The sequence below is a fragment of the Hemiscyllium ocellatum genome, chromosome 4 (assembly GCF_020745735.1).
Source record: "Hemiscyllium ocellatum isolate sHemOce1 chromosome 4, sHemOce1.pat.X.cur, whole genome shotgun sequence".
Taxonomy (NCBI): Eukaryota; Metazoa; Chordata; class Chondrichthyes; order Orectolobiformes; family Hemiscylliidae; genus Hemiscyllium; species Hemiscyllium ocellatum.
In genome coordinates, this window is record NC_083404.1 from 81,149,486 (window position 1) to 81,174,373 (window position 24,888).

Consider the following 24,888-nt stretch of genomic DNA (forward strand, 5'->3'; position numbering starts at 1 on the left):
GATGCTCTGGTTTCTGCCCACATTCCAAACATGTGCAGGTTAGGTGAATTAGCCATGCTGAATTGCCCATATAGTGATCAAGGATGTGTATGTTAGGTGCATTATTCATGGAAAATGTAAAGTCATAGGGCAGGGGGATTTGTCTGGGTGGGATACTCTTTGGAGGGTCAATGTGGACTTGTTGGGCCAAATGGCCTGTTCCACACTGTAAGGATTCTATAATTCTATTTAAATGTTGATCTAGCTAGTGACACACCCATCCCCGAATGAATTTATAAAAATATATATAAATTCAAGAAGCTGAGGCTGTTCTTCTTTGACAGGTTTAATGAGGGATTTGACAGAAGTGTTGAAATGCATGAGTAGTGAGGACAGAATAGGCAGACACAATAGGCATGTTGGGCAAAATGTCATTTTCAAGGAGATTCATGGTAGCAGTCAGACATTGTCCATGCCGATTTTTATCATTAATGAGCTGAAAAGTGAATGATATAATTATGCAACTAACCTCTGTGGCACCTCTGTATGAGTCATACAGTCAGAGTGGCTGAAGTGCTTGCTGTTGCCATTCACACTGCTGGTACGACCTTGAAATTCCAGCTCCATTGCACTTCAGATTCTGCAAGCTAGGAACCTCCCATCACATTGTGGTGCTCGATCATTATCGAGGAATGTGTGGCCAGAAAGTTCATATCTTACTTTTTGGACAGGTAAATAGAGGAACTAGTGGACGGAATAGTGAGCATTTCTATCCTGCAGATCAGTAAAGGATATCTACCTCCAGACCTAGTCAGCCTGGAAACAGATAACAACCCAAATCTCTTTCATTTCTCCCACAAAACTCTCAGCAGGAAGACCGCCAATGGACAGTCTCTGCTCCGCAAGGCGACATGCGACATTTTTCTGCCTACAGCCTCACCTTTCCTCAAGTCTGCCACTGTACAAAAGAATCATCAAGGCTAATAATCTACGTCACAATTGCAAGCAATATTTCCACTCAACTCTCATGTACCTCATCCTCCCACAACAAAAACCCATTCTAACCTCTGTGCTTCCAATTCGCTCAACACTGCCACCTCTCCTGTTCTGCATCACCATGAACAGCTCTTTCATCTATTTAAGCTCTCACTTTACTCTTTTTGCCTCATTGTGGGTAAAACTGTCAGACAACAGGTTCAAGAGAGCTGCCACCATTTGATTCCTCACTCCCTATGAATCAATGATCCTGGAAGATGGCTCAAGAGGATAGAGACAATTTATTTGGGAATGCATTAATGGTATGTTTTCTTATGCAGGCACCAACGACATCCACACAAACTGTCTGTAAAGGCAGCACCTGAGCACATCAGCTTCTCCTCGAATTGAGGAGAAAGCCACTGAACTTTCAGGAGGATATACTGGCAAGGCATTCTCCACCAGCTCAGAGATAAAATCAGAAGTCACACAATGAAGGGCCTATGCTCTAAAAATCTGTATTTTTAAATAAACCTGTTTGAATATAGTGTGGCGCCACATGTCTTCTGATTTTGTCCACCCTAATCCAACACCAACACCCCTACATTATAGCTCAGAGATAGTAAATTCAATGGTTATCTATATAGGTTACAGCACAATCTAGTGATCACATCACTGATTTTTCTGCAGCTGGTCAAGGTAGAAACGTCCCAAGTGACAGAGGACTACCAACAATCAGGCACCTGTTCAACCCCAAACTCAAATGTAATCTTACTGGCCATTAAGGCAAATAAGTATCCTGACTTAAGTACACAAGTAAAATTGAACAGACAGTTGATAAACTGGATTAAAAAGTGGAAGAGTCCATCAACATTAACAGAACTGGGATGCTTCCATCTGCATGGTCTGCTACATGTATAACACTGGCACCTACTCAACATTGAGGAAAATTGGTCAAGTATGTTCTGTATGTTAAAATCCAATCAACCCATTACCATAACAGTCAACTCACAAAATCAGTAAAGTGATGGAAAGGGTCTTCAAATTATGCTATCAAACATCACCTGCTTAGCAATAATCTGTTAACAAACCAAACATTGGTTGGAGGCATAAAACACAAAGCAAGATGATTACAGTTGCTGGAGGTCAGTCATCTCAGCTCCACAACATCTCTTCAGTGTTCCTCAAGGTATTGTCCTAGGCCCAATCAATCAGCTTCAGCTGCTTCAATGACCTCCCCTCTATCAGTAAAAGGTCAAAAGCATGGATGTTTGTTGAAGATTGTATTCTGGTGACAAGAGATATTGAAGCAGTCACTGCCCAAAAGCAGAAAGATCTGGACAATATCCAGGCTTGGACTCAAAAGTGACAAAATTCACAACATGCCAGTGGCAGGCATTGATCATTTCCAACAACATGAAGTCCAACCAACACTGTTTGACATTCAATGGCTTTACCATTCCCAAATAACAACATCCCAGGGTTACCACAAACCAGGAACTGCATGTGACTACAGATCAGGTCAGAGACTAGGAATCCTGTAGCAATTAACTCACCTCCTGTAGATTCTAAAAGCTGATCGTCTACAAGGAACAAATTGAGAGAGTGTGAACGAGTACTTTCTACTTTTTCAGATAACAGCAGCTTTAAAGATACAAGTAGTTTACACCATCCAGGTCAAAACTTGATGTCCAAAAATATTCCCTCACCTCCACAAGTGATGCACAGCACATGTTACTGCTACAATCTACAAAATGTGCCGCAGAAATTCACTAAGGCTCCTTAAACACCACCTAAACCTACATGAACAAGGAACAACACATGGATACTTGGCCCTTCAAGCCTGCTCCACCATTTACTACAATCACAGCTGAGCTGATTTTAACCTCAGCTCTACATGCTTTCACATTCCTGATTATCTTTTATTCCCTTGGTAGTCATGAATCCACTACTATCTAGAAGGGCATAAGCAGCAGATATATGGGAACACTACCACCTGCTAATTCTTCTCTAAGCCAATCACCATCCTGACTTTGAAATATATAATCATACCTTCATTGTTGCTGGATTAAAATCCTTAACAGCATCACATTGTACCTACATTGCATTTGTTCAATCTGCTCACTCCATGTGTTTCAAGAGCGATTCAGGATAGGTAAAGCTCATGTCTCCCAAATTATACGGATTAATTTGTATGGAGGGTTTCCAGGGAAACAGTAAATCAACTCCTGAGCCAAAATTTAAATAATTCAATCCTAATTCCTGAATCAGTTATAAAGGTTCTACAACTTCTCCAATAATTCAAAGTTTTTTTTCGAAGTATAACATGGAGACCATACTGAACACCCTAATTATATGACATTAATGGCTGACATCTGGAACATGTGAACTGTAGCTTTTCAATTAAATGAAGCGCAGAGTGTAAAAGTGCATAATTCTAGCTTATGATTTTGAATGGATGTTAAAATAGCAATTTTGAAATTAGCAAAACAGCACAAAGGTACAAAAAAAGCACAAACTGTACAGAAAGGTACAATTTTCATCACACTGGCTAAAACTTTCAGATAATATGGAAGCAAATTCCAAAAAGTGAACAAGAAAGCATATTAATTAGTAAGTCTCACACTGCAATAAAATGACTAAAGACAAAATATCAAGAATACAGCCATCAATACTAAAGATAAAAAATTAAATAGTTTCAAAATGTTTCCGACAACCATCTGACTGCCTCCACTAAGTTGAACATTTATTCCTTAAAATAACAAACAAAATTGAGTAGAAACTGTTGCATTTGGCCATAACGGACATATAGCTGGGATAATCAAGTCTCAGTTTTGGGAATATTATTCCCAATATAGTCATTGGTAGGAATCCCATCCATTAGCAGCAGGGGTTCCAATTCAGCTCATACATGAGCCACTTAAAGCCAATTATCCCAGTCCACCTGAATTTATCAGGTCTCAAATGCATCTCCCAAAAGCTGTCCAAAAATACTGTTGAGTTTGTCGACATTTGTAGGTGGAGTTCAGTGTTCAGTCACTCAAATGTCCAATCTTGGACCCAGCAAGGGAGACAGGAGAGTTACTGCAAGTCTCAGACCTTGCCCTTGCATCACTGATAAGCCTCTTGCTTCTCATTGGTTGGGTAGGGGTTTGCAAATCATCTGTAACCAGGGACTCATTTTTGATCATCAAGGTAGGCCTTGAAGCATTACCAAGGAGCAGTCTCCATTTTCAGTGGCACTTCCATTAATGGGAAACGTTGCCTCCTTATTGACCTATACTTCTAGGGGACTGGGCTGCCTGCGCAGATACAATGTTGCACTCCCAACATTTCTCCAATTGTTACAGTAGGAGGAGAGGAGAGAACTTGTGTCACAGGATCTAACTTCTATCCAAAGTATCCCTGCCCAATGAAGTTTAGAAAAATGAGAGGTGATCTTATTGATATGCAAAGATGCTTTGTGCTTAAAACGTCTTCACTTGCAGGAGAGACTAGAACTAGGATGTACTGTTTAAAAATGACGATATGTCCAGACTTACTCTGTTTCAAGTCTTTGAGTGCCTAATAATTTGCCGCTGAAGGGCTACTTTATATCCTCCTCAGTTTTAAGGATGGCAGGAGGATATCGGGCAGGCAGAAGTCCAACAGCTCACCACCTTCAGACAGAAAGGCCATGGTGCCCACCTTACCCACCTCTTTCTAGGATGGTTGTCCTGGGTACTCCTTCACCCCTTGCCTCTTCAGTGCCTCCCTAGTGTCAGAGTCACAGATAGTCTCAGAGAAGGTACAGAATGTTCTCTGAGGGGTGAGAGACTAGCAGGAGGTCGCTGTCCACATTGGTACCAATGACAGAGGAAGAGAAAGGGGCAACATTCTGAAGGGAGAATATAGGAAGCTAGGCAATAGGTTAAAAAGTAGGTCCCCGAGCACTAACACTCCCAGAGGTACATGCTAGGGAGCGTAGGAATAGGAGGATAGAGCAGATGAATGCGTGGCTGAGGATCTGGTGCAGGGATTTGCATATTTGGATCACTGCAAACTCTTCTAGGGTAGAAGTGATCTATAGAAGGAGGACAGTTTGCAGCAGGTTGGAAGAGAACCAATATTCTGGAGGGGAGATTTGCTAATACTACTTGAGGCTCTAAATTACTGGGGTAAGTAGGTGGAGGAGACCCAGAGACAGTGAGGACAAGAAAGTCAGAGGCTTGTTAAGTTCAGAAGGAGACCTTTGGTTAAGAAAAAGGAAACATATGTCAGGTATAGACAGGATAGATCGAGTGAATCCTCAGAAGAGTATAAACGCAGTAGGAGTACAACTGAGAGAAATCAGGAGGTCAAAAAGGGGACATGCGATGGCTTTGGCAAACAGATTTAAGGAGAATCCAAAGGGTTTTTACAAATACGTTAAGGACAAAAGGGTAACGAGGGAGAGAACAGGGCCCCTCAAATATCAGCTAGGCAGCCTTTGTGTGGAGCCGCAGAAAATGGGGCAGATACTAAATGAGTATTTTGCATCGGTATTTACTGTGGCAAAGGAGATGGAAGATATAGAATGTAGGGAAATAGATGATAATATCTTGAAAAATGTCCATACTACGGAGGAGGAAGTGCTGAATGTCTTGAAACAAATGAAAGTGGATAAATCCCCAGGACCTGATCAGGCATCCCCTAGAACTCTGTGGGAAGCTAAGGAAGTGATTGTTGGGCCTTTTGTATCATCGATAGTTACAGGTGAGGTGCTGGAAGACTGGAGGTTGGCTAACATGGCGCCACTCTTTAAGAAAGGAGGTAACAACAAGCTAGGGAACTATAGACCAGTGAGCCTGATGTTGGTGGTGGGCAAGTTGTTGGAGGAAATCCTGAGGGATAGGATGTACATGTATTTGGAAAGGCAAGGACTGATTAGGGATAGTCAACATGGCTTTGTGCGTGGAAAATCATGTCTCATTAACTTGATTGAGTTTTTTGAAGAAATAACAAAGAGGATTGATGAGGGCAGAGAGGTAGATGTGATCTATATGGACTTCGGTAAGGTGTTCAACAAGGTTCCCCATGGGAGACTGGTTGGGTTAGATCTCAAGGAATACAGGGAGGACTAGCCATTTGGATACAGAACTGGCTCAAAAGGTAGAAGACAGACGGTAGTGGTGGGCAGTTGTTTTTCAGACTGGAATCCTGGGACCAGTGGAGTGCCACAAGGATTAGTGCCACAATGACCGCAGATACTGGAAACCAGATTCTGGATCAGTGGTGCTGGAAGAGCACAGCAGTTCAGGCAGCATCCAACGAGCAGTGAAATCAAAGTCGTGTCGATTTCGCTGCTTGTTGGATGTTACCTGAACAGCTGTGCTCTTCCAGCACCACTGATCCAGAATCACAGGTAGATAAGACAGTGAAGGCGGCATTTGGTATGCTTTCCTTTATTGGTCAGGGTATTGAGTACAGGAGTTGGCACATCATTTTGCAGGTGTACAGGACATTGGTTAGGCCACTGTTGGAATATTGCATATAATTCTGATCTCCTTCCTATCAGAAGGATGTTGTAAAACTTGAAAAGGTTCAGAAAAAATTTACAAGGACGTTGCCAGGGTTGGAGGATTTGTGCTATAGGAAAGGGGTTGAGTAGGCTAGGGCTGTTTTCCCTGGAGCGTTGGAGGCTGAGGGGGTGACCTTATAGAGGTTTTTAAAATCATGAGGGGTATGGATAGGATCAATGGACAATTTTTTTTCGCTGAGGTTTGGGGGGGGGGGGGGGCGGGGGGGGGGGGGGGCGGCGGTGCGGAAGAGAAAGAGTCCAGAACTAGAGGACATAGGTTTAGGGTGAGAGAGATACGATATTAAAAAAGACCTAAGGGGCAACCTTTTCAAGCAGAGGGTGGTGCGTGTATGGAATGAGCCGCCAGAGGAAGTGGTGGAGGCTAGTACAATTGCAACATTTAAGAGGCATCTGTATGGGTATATGAATAGGAAGGGTTTGGAGGGATATGGGCCAGGTGCTGGCAAGTGGGACTAGATTGGGTTGGAATGTGTGGTCGGCATAGACGAGTTGGACCGAAAGATCTATTTCTGTGTTGTACATCTCTATGACTCTATTAGTCAAGGCAGGCAACAGCAAGGCAGAGAACAAGACTGAAACTAAACTGCATTTATTTCATTGCAAAAGCCTGACAGGTAAGGCAGATGAACTCAGGGCATGGTTGGAAACATGGGATTGGGATATTATAGCTATTACTGAAATGTGGTCAGGTTAGGCCAGTGTGGACCTTAATGGTCCAGGGTACAGAGGCTATAGGAAGGATTGGGGGGTAATGAGGTTTTTGATTAGAATCAGAGATGTACAGCACACAAAAAGACCCTTCAGTCCAAGTCATCCATGTCAAACAGATATCCTAAATAAGTCTTGCCCCATTTGGCCCATATCCCTCTCAACCCCCACACTCGTGGCCCCTCAACTATTCCAGAATCTTCTATAGGCCTGTCGGACGCCATTACACATGTGGCCTCCACAGCGCCCGCGGCACCAAAGGCCGCCGCCGACCGTGACGTCACTTCCGCCCCCACCGACCTCGGAGCCCCCGCGATCGCCGCCCCTACAACTGCCCCGGTGACCACCACACACAAAACCGCTTCCACAATCGCCGACGGACCCGCGACCCACGCGGCCACCGGGAATGACCACCACTCCTCCGTCGCCGCAACCATTTCCGCCCCTCCGGTTGCCGTCGACGCAGCCACTTCCGCCCCCACTGACATCACTAACCTGCAGGAGCACAAATCCTCAGGTTTCCCCGCCCCCACGCCGTCTTTCGTCACTACGCATAACCCCGCCCCCACGCCATCTCCCGTCGCTTCACGTAACCCCGCCCCCACGCTTATTTCCGTCACGACGCATGACCCCGCCCCCACGTCGAGCAACGTCACCACGTCTAACTCCGCCCCTACTTCGATCTCTGTCCCCGCCCCTAACCCCGCCCCCAGCTCCAGCTCCAGCTCCAGTCCCACACCAGGTCCTAGCTCCCAGCCTTGCCGGATTTTCACCATCCCTCCAGATCTCCCCCTCTCTGAGGATGAAAGATCAGTCCTCAGCAGGGGCCTCACCTTCGTTCCCCTACGCCCTCGGATTAATGAGTTCAACACGCGGCGAGATATTGAACAATTCTTCCGCCGCCTTCGCCTCCGTGCCTACTTTCACAACCAAGACTCCCGCCCACCCTCTGACGACCCCTTCTCCCGCCTCCAACACACCCCATCCACCTGGACACCCCGTGCAGGCCTCCTACCCGCCCTCGACCTCTTTATAGCCAACTGCCGCCGTGACATCAACCGACTCAACCTGTCCACCCCTCTCACCCACTCCAACCTCTCACCCTCAGAACGTGCAGCCCTCCACTCCCTCCGCTCCAATCCCAACCTCACCATCAAAGCCGCAGACAAGGGAGGCGCGGTGGTAGTTTGGCGCACTGACCTGTACACCGCTGAAGCCAAACGCCAGCTCGCGGACGCCTCCTCTTATCGCCCCCTTGACCACGACCCCACCTCCCACCACCAAACCATCATCTCCCAGACCATCCAGGACCTCATCACCTCAGGGGATCTCCCAACCACCGCCTCCAACCTCATGGTCCCACAACCCCGCACCGCCCGTTTCTACCTCCTGCCCAAAATCCACAAACCTGCCTGCCCCGGCCGACCCATTGTCTCAGCCTGCTCCTGCCCCACCGAACTCATCTCCCAATACCTCGACACGGTCCTGTCCCCTTTAGTCCAAGAACTCCCCACCTACGTTCGGGACACCACCCACGCCCTCCACCTCCTCCAGGATTTTCGCTTCCCCGGTCCCCAACGCCTTATTTTCCCTATGGACATCCAGTCCCTGTACACCTCCATCCCCCATCACGAAGGACTCAAAGCCCTCCGCTTCTTCCTTTCCCGCCGCACTAACCAGTACCCTTCCACTGACACCCTCCTTCGACTGACTGAACTGGTCCTCACCCTGAATAACTTCTCTTTTCAATCCTCCCACTTCCTCCAAACTAAAGGAGTTGCCATGGGCACCCGCATGGGCCCCAGCTATGCCTGCCTCTTCGTAGGATATGTGGAACAGTCCATCTTCCGCAACTACACTGGCACCACCCCCCACCTTTTCCTCCGCTACATCGATGACTGTATCGGCGCTGCCTCGTGCTCCCACGAGGAGGTTGAACAGTTCATCAACTTTACTAACACCTTCCATCCCGACCTGAAATTCACCTGGACTGTCTCAGACTCCTCCCTCCCCTTCCTAGACCTTTCCATTTCTATCTCGGGCGACCGACTCAACACAGACATCTATTATAAACCGACTGACTCCCACAGCTACCTGGACTACACCTCCTCCCACCCTGCCCCCTGTAAAAACGCCATCCCATATTCCCAATTCCTTCGTCTCCGCCGCATCTGCTCCCAGGAGGACCAATTCCAACACCGCACAACCCAGATGGCCTCCTTCTTCAAGGACCGCAGATTCCCCCCAGACGTGATCGACGATGCCCTCCACCGCATCTCCTCCACTTCCCGCTCCTCCGCCCTTGAGCCCCGCTCCTCCAACCGCCACCAAGACAGAACCCCACTGGTTCTCACCTACCACCCCACCAACCTGCGCATACAACGTATTATCCGCCGCCATTTCCGCCACCTCCAAACGGACCCCACCACCAAGGATATATTTCCCTCCCCTCCCCTATCAGCGTTCCGCAAGGACCACTCCCTTCGTGACTCCCTTGTCAGATCCACCCCCCCCACCAACCCAACCTCCACCCCCGGCACCTTCCCCTGCAACCGCAGGAAATGTAAAACTTGCGCCCACACCTCCACACTCACTTCCCTCCAAGGCCCCAAGGGATCCTTCCATATCCGCCACAAGTTCACCTGTACCTCCACACACATCATCTATTGCATCCGCTGCACCCGATGTGGCCTCCTCTATATTGGTGAGACAGGCCGCTTACTTGCGGAACGCTTCAGAGAACACCTCTGGGCCGCCCGAACCAACCAACCCAATCACCCCGTGGCTCAACACTTTAACTCCCCCTCCCACTCCACCGAGGACATGCAGGTCCTTGGACTCCTCCACCGGCAGAACACAACTACACGACGGCTGGAGGAGGAGCGCCTCATCTTCCGCCTGGGAACCCTCCAACCACAAGGTATGAATTCAGATTTCTCCAGCTTCCTCATTTCCCCTCCCCCCACCTTGTCTCAGTCGGTTCCCTCAACTCAGCACCGCCCTCCTAACCTGCAATCCTCTTCCTGACCTCTCCGCCCCCACCCCACTCCGGCCTATCACCCTCACCTTGACCTCCTTCCACCTATCCCACCTCCATCGCCCCTCCCCCTAGTCCCTCCTCCCTACCTTTTATCTCAGCCTGCTTGGCTCTCTCTCTCTTATTCCTGATGAAGGGCTTATGCTCGAAACGTCGAATTCTCTATTCCTGAGATGCTGCCTAACCTGCTGTGCTTTGACCAGCAACACATTTGCAGCTGTGATCTCCAGCATCTGCAGACCTCATTTTTTACCTTTCTATTCATATACCCATCCAGATTCCTTTTAAAATGCTGTAATTGCATATCCACTCCATCTATCTGCAGCAAACTTACACTTCCCCCAGGCCCACTCCATCTCCATTTATTTCTCTGCCTCCTTCCCCCTCCTTCAACCTGACCTGAATTGTCAATTTCCCTGCTCCTCTCTTGTTGCTTGACCTGCTGTGCTTCTTCCAGCATCTGCAATCCTCTCAATTTCCATTGTACCAGCCTCCCCCACTTCCTCGGACATCTCATTCCATACAGGCACCACTCTCTGCATTGAAGAGTTGTCCCTTAAATCCCTATTAAATCTTTCCCCTCTTACCTTAAATCTATGCCCTATTAGTTTTGGACTCCCCCACCATGGGGAAAAGACATTGTCCATTTACCCTTTCCATGCCCCTCATGTTTTCATAAACCTCGAAGGTTACCCCTCAGCCTCTGGCGCTCCAGAGAAAATAGCTCCAGTCTATTCAGTCTCTCCCCATAGCTCAAACCCTCCAACTCTTAAAGATAACATTAAACATGTACTGATGGAGGATAATCCTAGGAGTACATTCAGTGAAATTGTTTGGGTGGTACTGAGAAATAACAAAGGGATGACCATCCGATTAGGATTGTACTATCGGCCCCACTCCCATCTCAAGTTAGCAGGAAATTGAGAAGCAAATATGGAAAGTAATCATTAAGAACAGTAGGGTTGTAATGGTAGGGGATTTTAACTTTCCGAACACTAGGTCAGTCTCAGTTCATGTTAAGTGCTTGGATGTCGAGGAATTTGTTAAAGCGCATACAAGAGAATTTTCTCATTCAATATGGGAATGCACCTTTTAGAGAAGGAGCAAAACTTGACTTTCTCTTGGGAAATAAGACAGGACAAGTGATTAAAGAGTCAGTGGGGGAGCACTTTAAAGCTAGTGATCATAACTATTTTAAAGATAATAGAATTATGTAAAAGGATAGTCCTGATCTACAAGTTATAAGTTTTAAATTGGAGTAAGGCCAATTTTGACAGTATTAGGTAAGATCTTTCAAAAGCTGATTGGGATGGGGCTATTCACATGTTAAAAAAGGGGCAGTTGGAAAGAGGGAGGCCTTCAACAAGGAGATAACAAGAGTCCAGATTCTCCTTAAGCCCAAGAGATTCTACAAATACATCAAGGCCAGAAGAGTAATGAAAAGCTATTTGTGAAGCTGCAAGATATGGGGGAAGATGGCTAAGCCAGTATTTTGTGACAGTAATTCATGTGAAGGAAGATATGGAATCTAGAGATCTTAAAGAAACACAGCAACACCTTGAAGTGTTCATCTTACAGAGGAGATGCTTGACGTCTTAAAATGCATCAGAGATGGAACTGCGTTGGGACGAAAATGTCTCCAGCCAATTAACACTCCTGGGGTACTAAATGACTATGGGGTTGTCACTCATTGCTAAACAGGGCAGGCCATCCAAGCATCTGAAAAACCATATCTATGATTTCCCAGAAGCTAGTCATTAAGAACAAGTATTGAACATCACAAAATTTATTATTAACTTTGTATAAACACCCCACCTCCCAAGCAAAATTTCAACATCAATGTCCCATGGCAATGAAAAATCCAAACCTTTTAACTATAGTCTGGATAACTTCAAAACATTACTTACTTTATCGACATTCATTCTCTTAAATGATGCCTGTAGCAGTTTGAAGTTGTGTATGTATTCATGTTCCAATTTAGCCTGGAATTTTACTTTCTTCAAACTAATACAGCCTGAGAATAACATATCCATAAACTGGCAATATGCTGCACCTGAAAGAAAAACAAAAATTGAAACAAATAAGCTTCATTTTGCTATTTAAAATGTTTGCCAAAGAATATGGACCATTTTAATAATGCGGCCCAGGAGAGTTTCTTTTAAGTCCTTTAGTTATTCCACTGCACCCCGCCCCACCATGAATAATTCTATGCCACTCACTCAACAGCGTTACAATTATTTTGTTTTGCACTTGTATTTATTTATAGATTTATGCGAGACGTGAATTAATTTCACGTTTGAGACATTGAGCACATCTTCCAAAAGCACAGTCTCCAGGCATTTAAAACTTCAGTTTAAATGCTCATATGTAAGAAACTAAGTGTTTCCCACTGAATTAGGTGCTCCTTATTTAGTCTGTTTCTCATTCCTATTACGTTTGTCACCAAAGCAATTCCACAAAAGCAACTGATGAATCAGTGAAGGACAAATTGCACCCAGAGATACAAAATGCTGATTAAATGGTAAACAAAGGCTAATCAAATTATTAAAAGTATTCTTGTCAATTGAGAATTCAAATTACACTGCTGGGCTGAAAATCCAAGAAAATGTACAGCATAAAGCAACTATCTTCTTAAATGATTGAAAATTAAATTATATCATACATTAACAAAAACACTCAAATTTTAAATAAAGAACTTCTTAGTGTATGAATATTTCAATGCTCCAAGATTTAATAAAAGTAAACATTCTAAATGAAAAACTGCACATCACATAATTACATCAATTTAACTTCAATCGCAATAATACAGTATATTCATCTTGCCAGAACAAGAGAAATATATTTTGGGAATTAAAGCTAGTACATGTCTACCTCATCAGTTAAAGCTAATTTCATTCATTCCATCTTTAAACTTCTTCTAATACTATACTAGCTTAGATAACTATGCTAATCGTTGGTGGGAAAAAAAAGGATCAAGAATATGAAGTTAAAATGTTAAAGATTTTTCAATTATTTAGATTGAGGATAAACACCGATAACACCTCTAACACCAACTCCCGACCTGTTCAAGCATTTTCCCATGAATATAGTATCTGTAGCAAGATCCACTGAAGAATTCCACAGTGCATCTCTGTACCTCAAACATGCATGTGACCACTGTTATATCCAAATGAATTGTAGAGGCCTGAAGACATTATTTGGGATGACAAAGATGGTTTTTGACATTTCATCTTCAACTCCTAGTGAAAAGCCAAGCTAAATGAGTGCAGAGTCTGAAAGTACTGTGCATGCATTGGGATGAGAATAGAAGGAAGCACACTATGGTAGCTTTTACTGGAAAAGCTTGACTCAATTTGTTAAAGTAGGCACCTTCATGAATTTCACTGCAGTTATCCACTGGTCAAAATGCCTGAGTAATTGAACCTTGATATGCAAGGGACAACTTCAGAACCACGGAAAACATTTCCAAGCAAGCTAGCAGATAAGGAATCAGGTAAATACATCAGGAATGGCTTACTAAAATGTGTTACTGCATCTAGGATTTTTATAGCTTGATTAAAAAAAACTTCAAAATGCACAATGCAAAAGGTAACTCTGATTTACAATTACACTTTTAAAAAGGCACCTGGCTTTGAGTTCAGTTATATACATTGGGCTAGACAATACCTTTCCTGTATTCATTCATAACTAAATTATCCCAATTAACACAGAAACTGAGTGCAACATGCAAATTAATCAAAGCACCATATATCCAAGCAGGTATCTCTTACATGATGCCAGATACCTTTGAACCTAGTTAGGGGTCATAGAGAACAATATTGCATATTCATTCTGCCACAGCATGTGAAAAATATTTTGAGAATTAGAATGGAAATCTAAAGCGTGAAGACACCATGGCTTTGAGGTGTATTATGCCCCCTTTTTTAAAGAAATGAAGAAAGGCTGCTTGGATGAAGAGCACTCTGCTCAAAGCCAATGAAGTAGACAGTTTGAGAAATCATGGTTTTCTTTTTGAAAAACAGTTGGAGCAATAGAAGAAGTGGCTTTCACAGAACCAGGACACTTTTTTTTAAAAAAAGGATATTAGTCTTCAGTAGCAGTTGCTGGGATCTTGAAGTTGGTTATGGAAGCTCTTATTCCACTGTTACAGCGAAAAGGTCTTCCTCCTGTCAGAATTGCATACAAGACAATCCATTTTACTGAATTTGCCTTTGCTAAGGGTATATATCCATGGGGTGTTGTTACGATATTGGAACGCAATATATTATCTTATTAAGATTGATAGTTGCTGTTAAGCCAATTTTTTCAATTTTTATTTTGTCTGTATTTTTTGAGTGTTTTTGAACTTGAGGCTGGAACTGAAAACTCTAAGTCGACTTAAAATGGAAAAGGTAGAGGTGAAAGTAAGGAGTAGCGATGAGAACAGTAATGGAGAGGAATCCCATCCTCGCCAAAGGCATGGTGGGGATCTGTTTAAAAATATCCAAGCATTGCCGAAGTTAAACAAGAATGTAAAAGCCTTTTTCATTTCATTGGAGAAAGTGGCTAAACAAATGAAATGGCCAGTGACCATGTGGGCACTGCTAATCCAAACAAAGTTGGTAGAACTAGTAAGGTATATGCATCATCAGAGGAGATGTCTGGAGAGTATGACATGATTCAAAACAACCATCTTAACTGCATAGCGGCTAGAACCAGAAGTCTACAGATATCTTAGAAATCTGAGGAGGGAGCTTGGTGAAACAAAGCTTTAAAAGGATCAAAGTAATTTTGATAGGTAGATAAGGACACTGAAAATATATCAGACATATGACACTCTTAGATTAGAGTGGTGCTGGAAAAGCACAGCACTTCAGGCAGCATCCGAGGAGCAGGAAAATCGACATTTCAGGCAAAAGCCCTCCATCAGGAATAGAGGCAGAGTGCCTGCAGGGTGGAGAGATAAATGAGAGGAGGGTGGGGGTGGGGAGAAAGTAGCATAGGGTACAATAGGTGAATGGGGATGGGGATGGAGGTGATAGGTCATGGAGGAGGCTGGAGTGGATAGGTGGAAAGAAAGATAGGCAGGTATGCTCCCTGAACTGTTGTGCTTTTCCAGCACCACTCTAATCTAGAATCTGGTTTCCAGCATCTGCACTCCTTGTTTTTACCTAGTTGATTTTAACCCTACTGCGAATCCTCTTGCAAGGATGCCTGCCTTGAAGAAGTTTTCCTAAAGAAAACAACACCATGACTTGTCCTACCTGCCTATCTTCCGTTCCACCTATTCACTCCACCCTCCCCTCTGACCTATCACCTTCATCCCCACCCCCATTCACCCATTGTACTTTTTGCTACCTTCCCCCACCCTCCTCCCTGACCTATCACCTCCATCCCCACCTCTATTCACCAACTGTACTCTATGCTACTTTCTCCCCACCCCCAACCTCCTCTCATTTATCTCTCCACCCTGCAGGCACTCTGCCTCTATTCCTGATGAAGGGCTTTTGCCTGAAATGTCGATTTTCCTGCTCCTCAGATGCTGCCTGAACTGCTGTGCTTTTCCAGCACCATTCTAATCTGGAATCTGGTTTCCAGCATCTACAGTCCTTGTTTTTACCTATATGACATGCTTAGATGATTATTTTAGAGGAGTTCATAAAATCACATGATTTCTCACTACTTCAGGGAAAGAGCAGCGAGTTAAGACTGTAAAATTAGCAGCAGAAATGGCAGATGGTTAGGATTTAGGAGTTGGTTCATAAATCAGAAGTTTGCATTTCGACATCAATTTCAGCCTCTGAGGAATAGAAACTGGGGAAGAGAGAAATCCGCAGGTGGTAAGGGAAAAGGAGATCTCATTGAAGATAGTGAAGATAGTTTATCGCAGGGTAAAAAGGAATTTTAGATATTTTCACTGTAAACATAGGCCACTTGAAGTCACTGTTGGTGATTTACGAAAAGCATTGGGATGGTGGATACGTGAAAATAGGATAAGACAGTGAGGTGAGTTATTATCGCAAAGTCAATGCAGTTACAAAATCGGATTCATATCCTATCGCACTTTTGGAAGACTACATTGAGAAAATGGGACAAGCAACTTATAGTTAGAAGTTGGAGTTACTCAAAAGGATACTGGCAAGTACCTTCATCCAGAAGGGTGTAGACAATTTCAGTTTTCATGAAAACGCACTAGCCACATTACAAATACTAACCAATACAGTCATTTCTGGATTACCCAATTGTGGGGTATACAGTAACGATCTCGTGGTTTTTAGTCACGTATGGAAGGATCATTTGGAGCATCTATGAGAATTGTCCGATCAACTTCAGGAGGCAGGCTTGTCACCAAGCCTGGCAAAGGGAGAGTTCACAAAAGTTCAAGTCACCTTCCTGAGTCACGTTATTGGACATGAACAGATTGCTTTCAAATCCTGTGAGACTAAGATTATTGGGGAGTTTCCGATACCATCAATGAAAAGTACAATTTCTGTGCGTGATCAGAATTTTTTACCAAATTTTAGCAGTGTAGTTGCTGCACTGACTTACTTGAAGTACAGAAAATGTAACTGTTCAGAGGAGTGGTCAGAAGGCATTTGACAGGCTGAAAGCTGTGTTAACAATTGCCCAGTGTTAGCCAAACCATTCAAAGTGACAATCAAGGAGAGTGATGCGAGTGTCAGTGCTGTGCTCTTGCAAGAAGACAAGGTGACAGAAAGATCTATTGGGTATTTTTCCAGAAAACTGAATAACCAACAGAAATGTTTCACAATTGAGAAGTAGATCTTGAAGTTGGTGTTGATGTTGCAACATTTCAACATTTATACAATTTGCCAGTAATACATCAGAGACAATTGTGTATGATCATAACCCCTTAAATGTTTGAAAGAAATTTGAAAATTATATACATGACAGGACAGGAGAATGTAATTGTAACGCATTATCCTGACTTTGAAGGAGGAAGACAGAGGTATTCGGTGGCAGAAAAAAAACTGAACTGGACTCAAGTTGTGAATATTCATATGTTTAGAATCATAGATATTATGTGTATTAATAGAGCAAGGCTAGAGGTTTTCAAAAGTAAAGCCATCTTTATATACTGATGGGTTTTCAAGGGCATTTTGGGGGAGGTGTGACAATACTATGGCTTTAAGAAGTGTATTTTCTACTTTCTTTTAATGAAGAAAGGTTGAGAAATAGGTGTCAGGAGTGTGCTCCAAGCCAATAAACAGCTTCTAAGGCCTTGGGTATTTTTAAAATTTGAAACAATAGATCAGCCTGAATGCGTGGAGTCAAGGACAAGTTTTTTTTTGTTTTAAGAAGTTTTAGCCTTCAGTAGCAATTGCAGGAAGCTAGATGTGGAAGCTCTTGTTCCTATCTTCATTACAGCTAAAAGCTATGGTTCTCTTCTGGCTGCTATAATTACATGCGAGGCAACCTATTTTGTCGAATTTGCCTTAGCCAAGGGTGTGTTTATGGGTTGTTACCATATTGGAACAGTTATTTAGGAGTCCATATATATTGTTTTAAGTAGTTTGATAAAGTTACATTTAACTGTAGTGTAAAAATAAAAGAATTGGCTTAAAAGTCAAGTGTGTTTAGCTTCAAGTCAAGGAGTTCAACCAATCAATTTGCATCTGGAATGCAACACCTTATATTTACCTTTAAAATAAGAACAAGTCAGGGTCTAGGCCCTCTTCTTGATATACTTTGCAGTGGTTTGTTCTGGTCCATACCAAATATCGCTTCAAATGCTCAAGAATAGGGAAAAGTAGGATTATGAACACTGACTTTCTAGCTTCAGTCCAGTTTAGCACTATGGCCATCAATAAACAATACACAATACTCAGGCAGTTACAATGCACAAGATATAGTTTGATCTCCTTATTCCACAGTTTCCTGGGTTCTGTCTCAGTCACCCATTTCAGATGTGATCAGGTTTGGTGAATATCTAATTATCTTACAAATAGAGAAATTAATGGAGGATAAACCTGGTCCTGTGAACTCTCATCATTAAGGTGGAAACATAGCAATGATCACCATTGTCACATTGATATGGAAAGGGATAATCGAGAAAGATCTGGCAAGGATCCTCAGAAAAACTCAATAATATTACTTCAAAAATATCAGAACAACTAAAGCATAACCCCTCCCAACACCAGTCAGCACTATGAACATTCCTGTCATATTCAGAAACCTCACCAGACTAGAAAGCAGATTGCTTCTAGACACCACTCAAGTCTGATACTGTTGGCATAAGTCAATTTTGTTGAGGAACTGCATCATTACTGAAAACAGCATCTGCAGACACAAGCTTGTTGAGTCAGGACTTCTGTGAGAAACATATTACTTGTGGCAATATTTACTACCTACTTCTTTACCTATCAGAGTTGAGACTGACATTTTAATATTCCCCAATTACAGGCAGAGAACCTAAAACATAGGACTAATGAATGAAGTACAGTAACTTAATATATGACACAAACAGAAGTGCTTAGAGAAACACAACTTTCTCCTGTATTAGAATATTGAGCAGTTACAAGTAATGCTGTCTGAAATGTTCACTTCCAGCAAGCAGAAGCTTGGAGTTACAAAGAATAATGTTTTCTAAAAGCTAGCAATTCACAAATATTGATTTTTCAACATTGCCTTATATCATAGGAACAAGTCATTCCAGGTGAACTGGAAACCTTATAACTACACCACTTATGATCAATACTGGCAGTTTGAGCACTAAAACAAAATTCTGCAAAAGCTGGAAATTCTGAAATAAAACAAAAATAATGGAAACGCAGAGCAGGTCAGGCAGCAGTTCTGATCATAAGTCATCAATCTTAAGCATAAATGTGTTTTTTCTCCACAGGTACTACATTACATATTGATCAAGATTTTCCATTGAACAGTCGTTATTTCAGCATAGATGGGAGTTACTAATTGGGTCACTGAGGAACCCTTAGCAGACACTGAAGGAAGTGTCTGGGAAACTGAAGATACCACCGGGAGCTCATCTTTTTCTGAAAACAGCTGGACATCTCTATTTCAATCACAGAACTCCAAAAAAAACTGTTAAACACTGACTGAATGAGACAGAACCAGAGTGTGTGTGTGTGTTTCTGGGAACTTGCAGTACAATAGGGATTTGATTTTTTTTGGTGGTTTATAGTTTGAATGATAGAGATCTACAGCATAGAAAAAGATCAGTGGTCCATCATGCCCGGAGTCAGAAACAACCCTATTTTTCAGCATTTGACACAAATCCTTGTATGCCTTAGCCTCACAAGGGCATATACATTGTTAAATGTTATGAATGTTACTTTCTCTACCATTCTGAAAGAAAAGTGAGGTCCAGATTCCCACCATCATCTGGGTTAAATTTCCTTATTTCTCCTCTAAACCTTATGCCCCTTAAGTCTATTCCCTCTGGTCATTGATCATTCCAAGGGGAAAGGTTCCTGCCAACCTGTGCCCCTCAAATCTTAAATATCTCAAATCAGGTCCTCTCTCAATCTCCTCTGCTCAAGGAGGACAATTCAGTCTGCCTAATCTCTTTTTATAACAGAAGTTCTCCCTGGGCATCATTCTGGTAAATTTAAACATCTGCCAATTATAGGCCCTCCATAATATGGATTCCAGAACTGCACACAATACCATAACTGTGGCTTAAACCAATGTTTTATACAATTTACAGCATAAGCTCCTGCTCTTAAACTTCGTCTCAACTAACTCCATATGCTTTCTGAACTACTTTATCCACCTGCCCCAAAATCTTAAGGGATCAGTGTACATGCATGCCGAGGACACGCCAATCTTGCGCTTCCCAGGTTCCTACCGTTCATCATGGGTAGGATAAACAAGTCAAGAGAATCCAAGTGCATCACACCACATTTAACCAGGATTAAATTCCATTTATGGTTAGCCCGTCAATATTCCCTTGATATCCTCCTATTTTCCACCACACCAATATTTGTACTAATCAACCCTCCTATATTCAAGTCCTCATCATTTATATGAACCACAAACAGTAAAAGCCCCAAAACTGAACCCTGTGGGATCCTACTGTACACAGTCTTCCAGTTGGGAAGACATCCTTCAACCATCACCTTCCTCCTTGTGTCACTAAGCCATTTAGAACAGGGAACAGTACATCACAGAAACATGCCCTTTGGCCCATTATGTCTGTGCCAACTATGATGCCATTCTAAGCTCATCCCATCTGCCTGCATATAGTCCATATTTCTTCATTCTCTGTCTGTCCATCTGTCTCAATGGCTCCTAAATTTTGCCAACTTCCCTGCTTCTTCCACTTCCCCTGGCAGGACATTCCAGGAACCTACCCACCCTCTCTGCGAGGCAAGTTTTTTTTCAGACGACATCACCTTTAAATATTTTGTCTCTCACTTTAAACGTATGCCCCCCTGGTATTTGACATTTCCATTCCGAGAAGACGACCAGTTTCCATATCTGCCCAACCCATCTCATCCCAGATCCAACCCAACTTGACATTGCTCTCTTGACCTGGCCTACCTGTCCATCTCCCTACCCACCTATCTGCTCCACCTTCCCCACCGACCTATCATAATCACTTCCCATCTGTATCCACCTTTCACCATCCCACCTAGCTTCCTCCCCAGCCCCACCCCCAAATTTATCTCTCAGCCCTCTTCCCCCTTCACATTCCTAATGAAGGTCTTATGCCCAAAACATCGACTCTCCTGCTCCTCAGATGCTGCCTAACCTGTTCTTTTTCCAGCACTACACTTTTCAACTGAATCTCCAGCATCTGCAGTCCTCATTTTCTCCTAACTCTCCACTTTATCCATTCCATAATTTCATCATAATTTTATATGCTTCTACAGATCACCCTCAGCCTCCCACACACACACATGAAAACAATCCAAGTTTATCCAACCCCTCCTTATAGCTAATACACTCCAATCCAGGCAACTCTTTTGCAACTTCTCCAAAGCATCCACATCACTCCTCTAGTATTGTGACTGGATCTGCATACTATAATCCAAATATGGCATAACTAGATCTTACAGCTGCAGCACGACTTTCCAATTTCTACATTCAATGCCCAACTGATGAAGCCAATCCTGCAGCATTGCCTTCTTTACCACCTTATTCACTCATGTTGCCACTTAAAGGGAGTTATGGACTTGCACCTGAAGATCCCTTCATATATTAATGTTCCTTTGTGTATCGAAGCTCCTGCAATTAATAATATATTTTCCATTTGCATTTGAGTTCCAAAAGTGCATCACTTTTGTCTGGTTAACTGCACCAGCCATTCCTCCACCCAACTTTTCAAATGATCTATATCCTGCATATCCTTTGATATCATTATCCATAACTCCAATTTTCATGTCATCTGCAACCTTACTACATAAACAGAGGCCCCAGCACTGCTCCTTGTTGTTGAACAATAGTCACACACCTCCACAATTACCCACTTTCTCTTACAGCCAAGCCAATTTTAAATCAAACAGCCAGCTCCTATCTAATTTCTGAAGTGCAGTCTAAAATGGTTGTAATTAGCCTTTCCCCACATTAGCATTTTTCACCCGAGGACCAATTTTAACCTTGTCCATAATGCACCTTAAAGCTTATAATGTATGATCACCGTTCCCAAAATGCTCCCCCCACTGAAACTTCAATCACTTGGCCAGTCTTTGATTATCTAACAAAAGATCTATCACAGCCCTTTCCCTAGTTGGACCATCTACACATGGTTTTAAGAAACCCTCCTAGATATACATCAAAAAGAGTTCTGTCCAATCTAAGCCTCAGCACTAAGGGTGTCTTAGTCAGCATTAGTGAAATTAAAATCACCCACTACAGCAAGCCTATTTATCAAATCCCTACAGTGTGGAAACAGGCCATTCAGCCCATAGACTTCACACCAACACTCCAGGAAACATCCTATCCAGACCCATTCCCATACCCCAAACCCTTTTAACCCTGCATTTCTCATTCATCTAGCCTGCACATCTCTGGACACTGTGGGCAATGTAGCATCACCAAGCCATCTTCCCTGCACATCTTTGTATTGTGGGAAGAAACTCACGCAGATCAAAGGAGAATGTGCAAACTCCACACAGACAATTGCCAGAGTGCGGAATTGAATCCAGGTCCCTGGCGCTGAGAGGCGATGCAAACCACTACATGTTTTTATATCTTTTCTTTATCTGCTTACATGTCGTTCCTCTACCTCCTGTTGACTTAGGAGGCCTACAATATTACCCCACCATAAATGATTGCAACACCACACCCCTTAGCCCATTTCTCCAACCCATCACAACTTTCCATAAACAGTGCATTACTGAATCCTCGCCATCTTTTGCAAATCGCTACAACATCCCCTCCATCCACTCGGTATACTTCCCTTCAGCATCCTAACATCACTATGCGTTATATAATTTTCTGTCAAAGTAGCTGTCATGACATTGCAATTTCACAAAACAACAGCTGACTGCTGCGAAAAGATTGAAGTACAAAGAAAGAAATGTCAGAATGGAAGTACAACGCTGCAGCACTCCCAAAAATGGAACTCACTACTTTCGGAACTAAGGCAACAGTGGAAATTTGTGCAAGATTGCCATTCTTCAAAAAATTGCCGTTTGAGTTTCACGACACAGTCCAAGTTGACACTGCTTACCTGAAGACAATTTCTAACCAAGATAATAATTGTGTTTGCGTACAGATTTTTCTTCCTACACCTGAAATGTCAAAATATTTGGAGGGGAAAAACTCAGGGAGGAATGTGTTTAGGGGAAACGAGATGCCGGGACGAAAGAAAAAACCAGGGTGCCTCATTCTACATCTTTCTGATCATAGGACATAGAACATTACAGTGCAGTACAGGCCTTTTGGCCTTCAATGTTGCTCCGACCTGTGAAACCAATCTAAAGCCCATCTAACCTACATTATTCCATTAACATACATATGTTTATCCAATGACCATTTAAATGCCCTTAATGTTGGCGAGTCCACTAGTGTTGCAGGCAGGGCATTCTACACCATTACTACTCTGAGTAAACAACCTACATCTGAAATCTGTCCTATATCTATCGCTCCTCAATCTAAAGATATGTCCTCTCGTACTAGACATCACCATCCAAGGAAAAAGGCTCTCACTGTCCACCGGATCTAATCCTCTAATCATCCTCTGGTCTCTATTAAGTCACCTCTTAACCTTTATCTCTCTAATAAAAACAGCCTCAAGTCCCTCAGCCTTTCCTCATAAGACCTTCCCTCCATACCAGGCAGCATCCTAGTAAATCTCCTCTGAACCTTTTCCAATGTTTCTACATCCTTCCTATAATGCGGCGACCAGAACTGTACGCAATACTCCTGGTGCAGTCACACCAGAGTTTTGTACAGCTAAAACAGGACCTCATGGCTCCAAAACTCAATCCCTCTACCAATAAAAGCTAACACACCGTATGTCATCTTAACAACCTTATCAACCTGGGTGGCAGCTTTCAGAGTTCTATGCACGTAGACATAGAGATCTCTCTGCTCATCCACGTTATCAAGAATCTTACCATTAGCCCACTACTCTGTATTCCTGTTACTCCTTCCAAAGTGAATCACCTCACACTTTTCCATATTAAACTCCATTTGCCACCTCTCAGCCCAGCTCTGCAGCTTTTTTATGTCCCTTTGTAACCTGCAACATCTTTCCGCACTGTCCACAATTCCACTGACTTTAATGTTATCCACAAATTTACTTACCCATTCTTCTACATCCTCATCCAAGTAATTTATAAGAATAACAAACAGTAATGGACCCAAAACAGATCCTTACCATACACCACTAGTAAATGAACTGCAGGATGAACATTTCCCATCAACCACCACCCTCTGTTCTCTTACAGCTAGCCAATTTCTGACTCAAACTGCTAAATCACCCTCAAGCCCATGCCTCCATATTTTCTGCAATAGCCTACCATGGGGAACCTGATCAAATGCTATAGTGAAATCCACATGCACCACATCAACTGCTTTACCCTCATTTACCTATTGGGTCACTTTCTCAAAGAACTCAATAGGGTTTGCGAAGCACAACTTACCCTTTACAAAACCATGTTGACCATCCCTAATCAAATTATTCCTTTCTAGATGATTATAAATCCTATCTCTTATAACCCTTCCCAAAACTTTGCCCATAACAGAAGGAAGGCTCACTGGTCTATAATTACCAGGATTGTCTCTATTTCCCTTCTTGAACAAGGGGACAACATTTGCTCTCCTCCAGTCTTCTGGCACTATTCCTGTAGACAGTGATGACAAAGATCAAAGCCAAAGGCTCTGAAATCTCCCCACTGGCTTCCAAGAAAATCCTAGGATAAATCCTCATCCGGCCCAGGGGACTTACCTATTTACACACTTTCCAGAATTGCTAACACCTCCTCCTTATGAACCTCAACCCCATCTAGTCTAAGAGCCTGTATCCCAGTATTCTCCTCAACAACATTGTCTTTTTCCTGTGTAAATACGGATGAAATATATTCATTTAGCACCCCCTTATCTCTTTAGACTCCATGCACAACTTCCCACTACTGTCCTTGACTGGCGCTAATCTTATCCTAGTCATTGTTTTATTCCTGACATATCTACAGAAAGCTTTAGGGTTTTCCTTGATCCT

General features: G+C 43.1%; 1 protein-coding gene across 4 annotated transcripts in view; it reads right to left on the reverse strand.

Annotated features, from left to right (window-relative positions):
* mapre2 (microtubule-associated protein, RP/EB family, member 2) overlaps positions 1-24,888 on the reverse strand; it is a 121,254-nt gene that overhangs the window by 13,376 nt on the left and 82,990 nt on the right. For all 4 annotated transcript variants that reach the window (XM_060824362.1, XM_060824363.1, XM_060824360.1 and 1 more), the window contains exon 3: positions 12,167-12,312. In XM_060824362.1, coding sequence (XP_060680345.1) covers positions 12,167-12,312 — 146 coding nt within the window. The remainder of the gene's footprint in view (positions 1-12,166; positions 12,313-24,888) is intronic.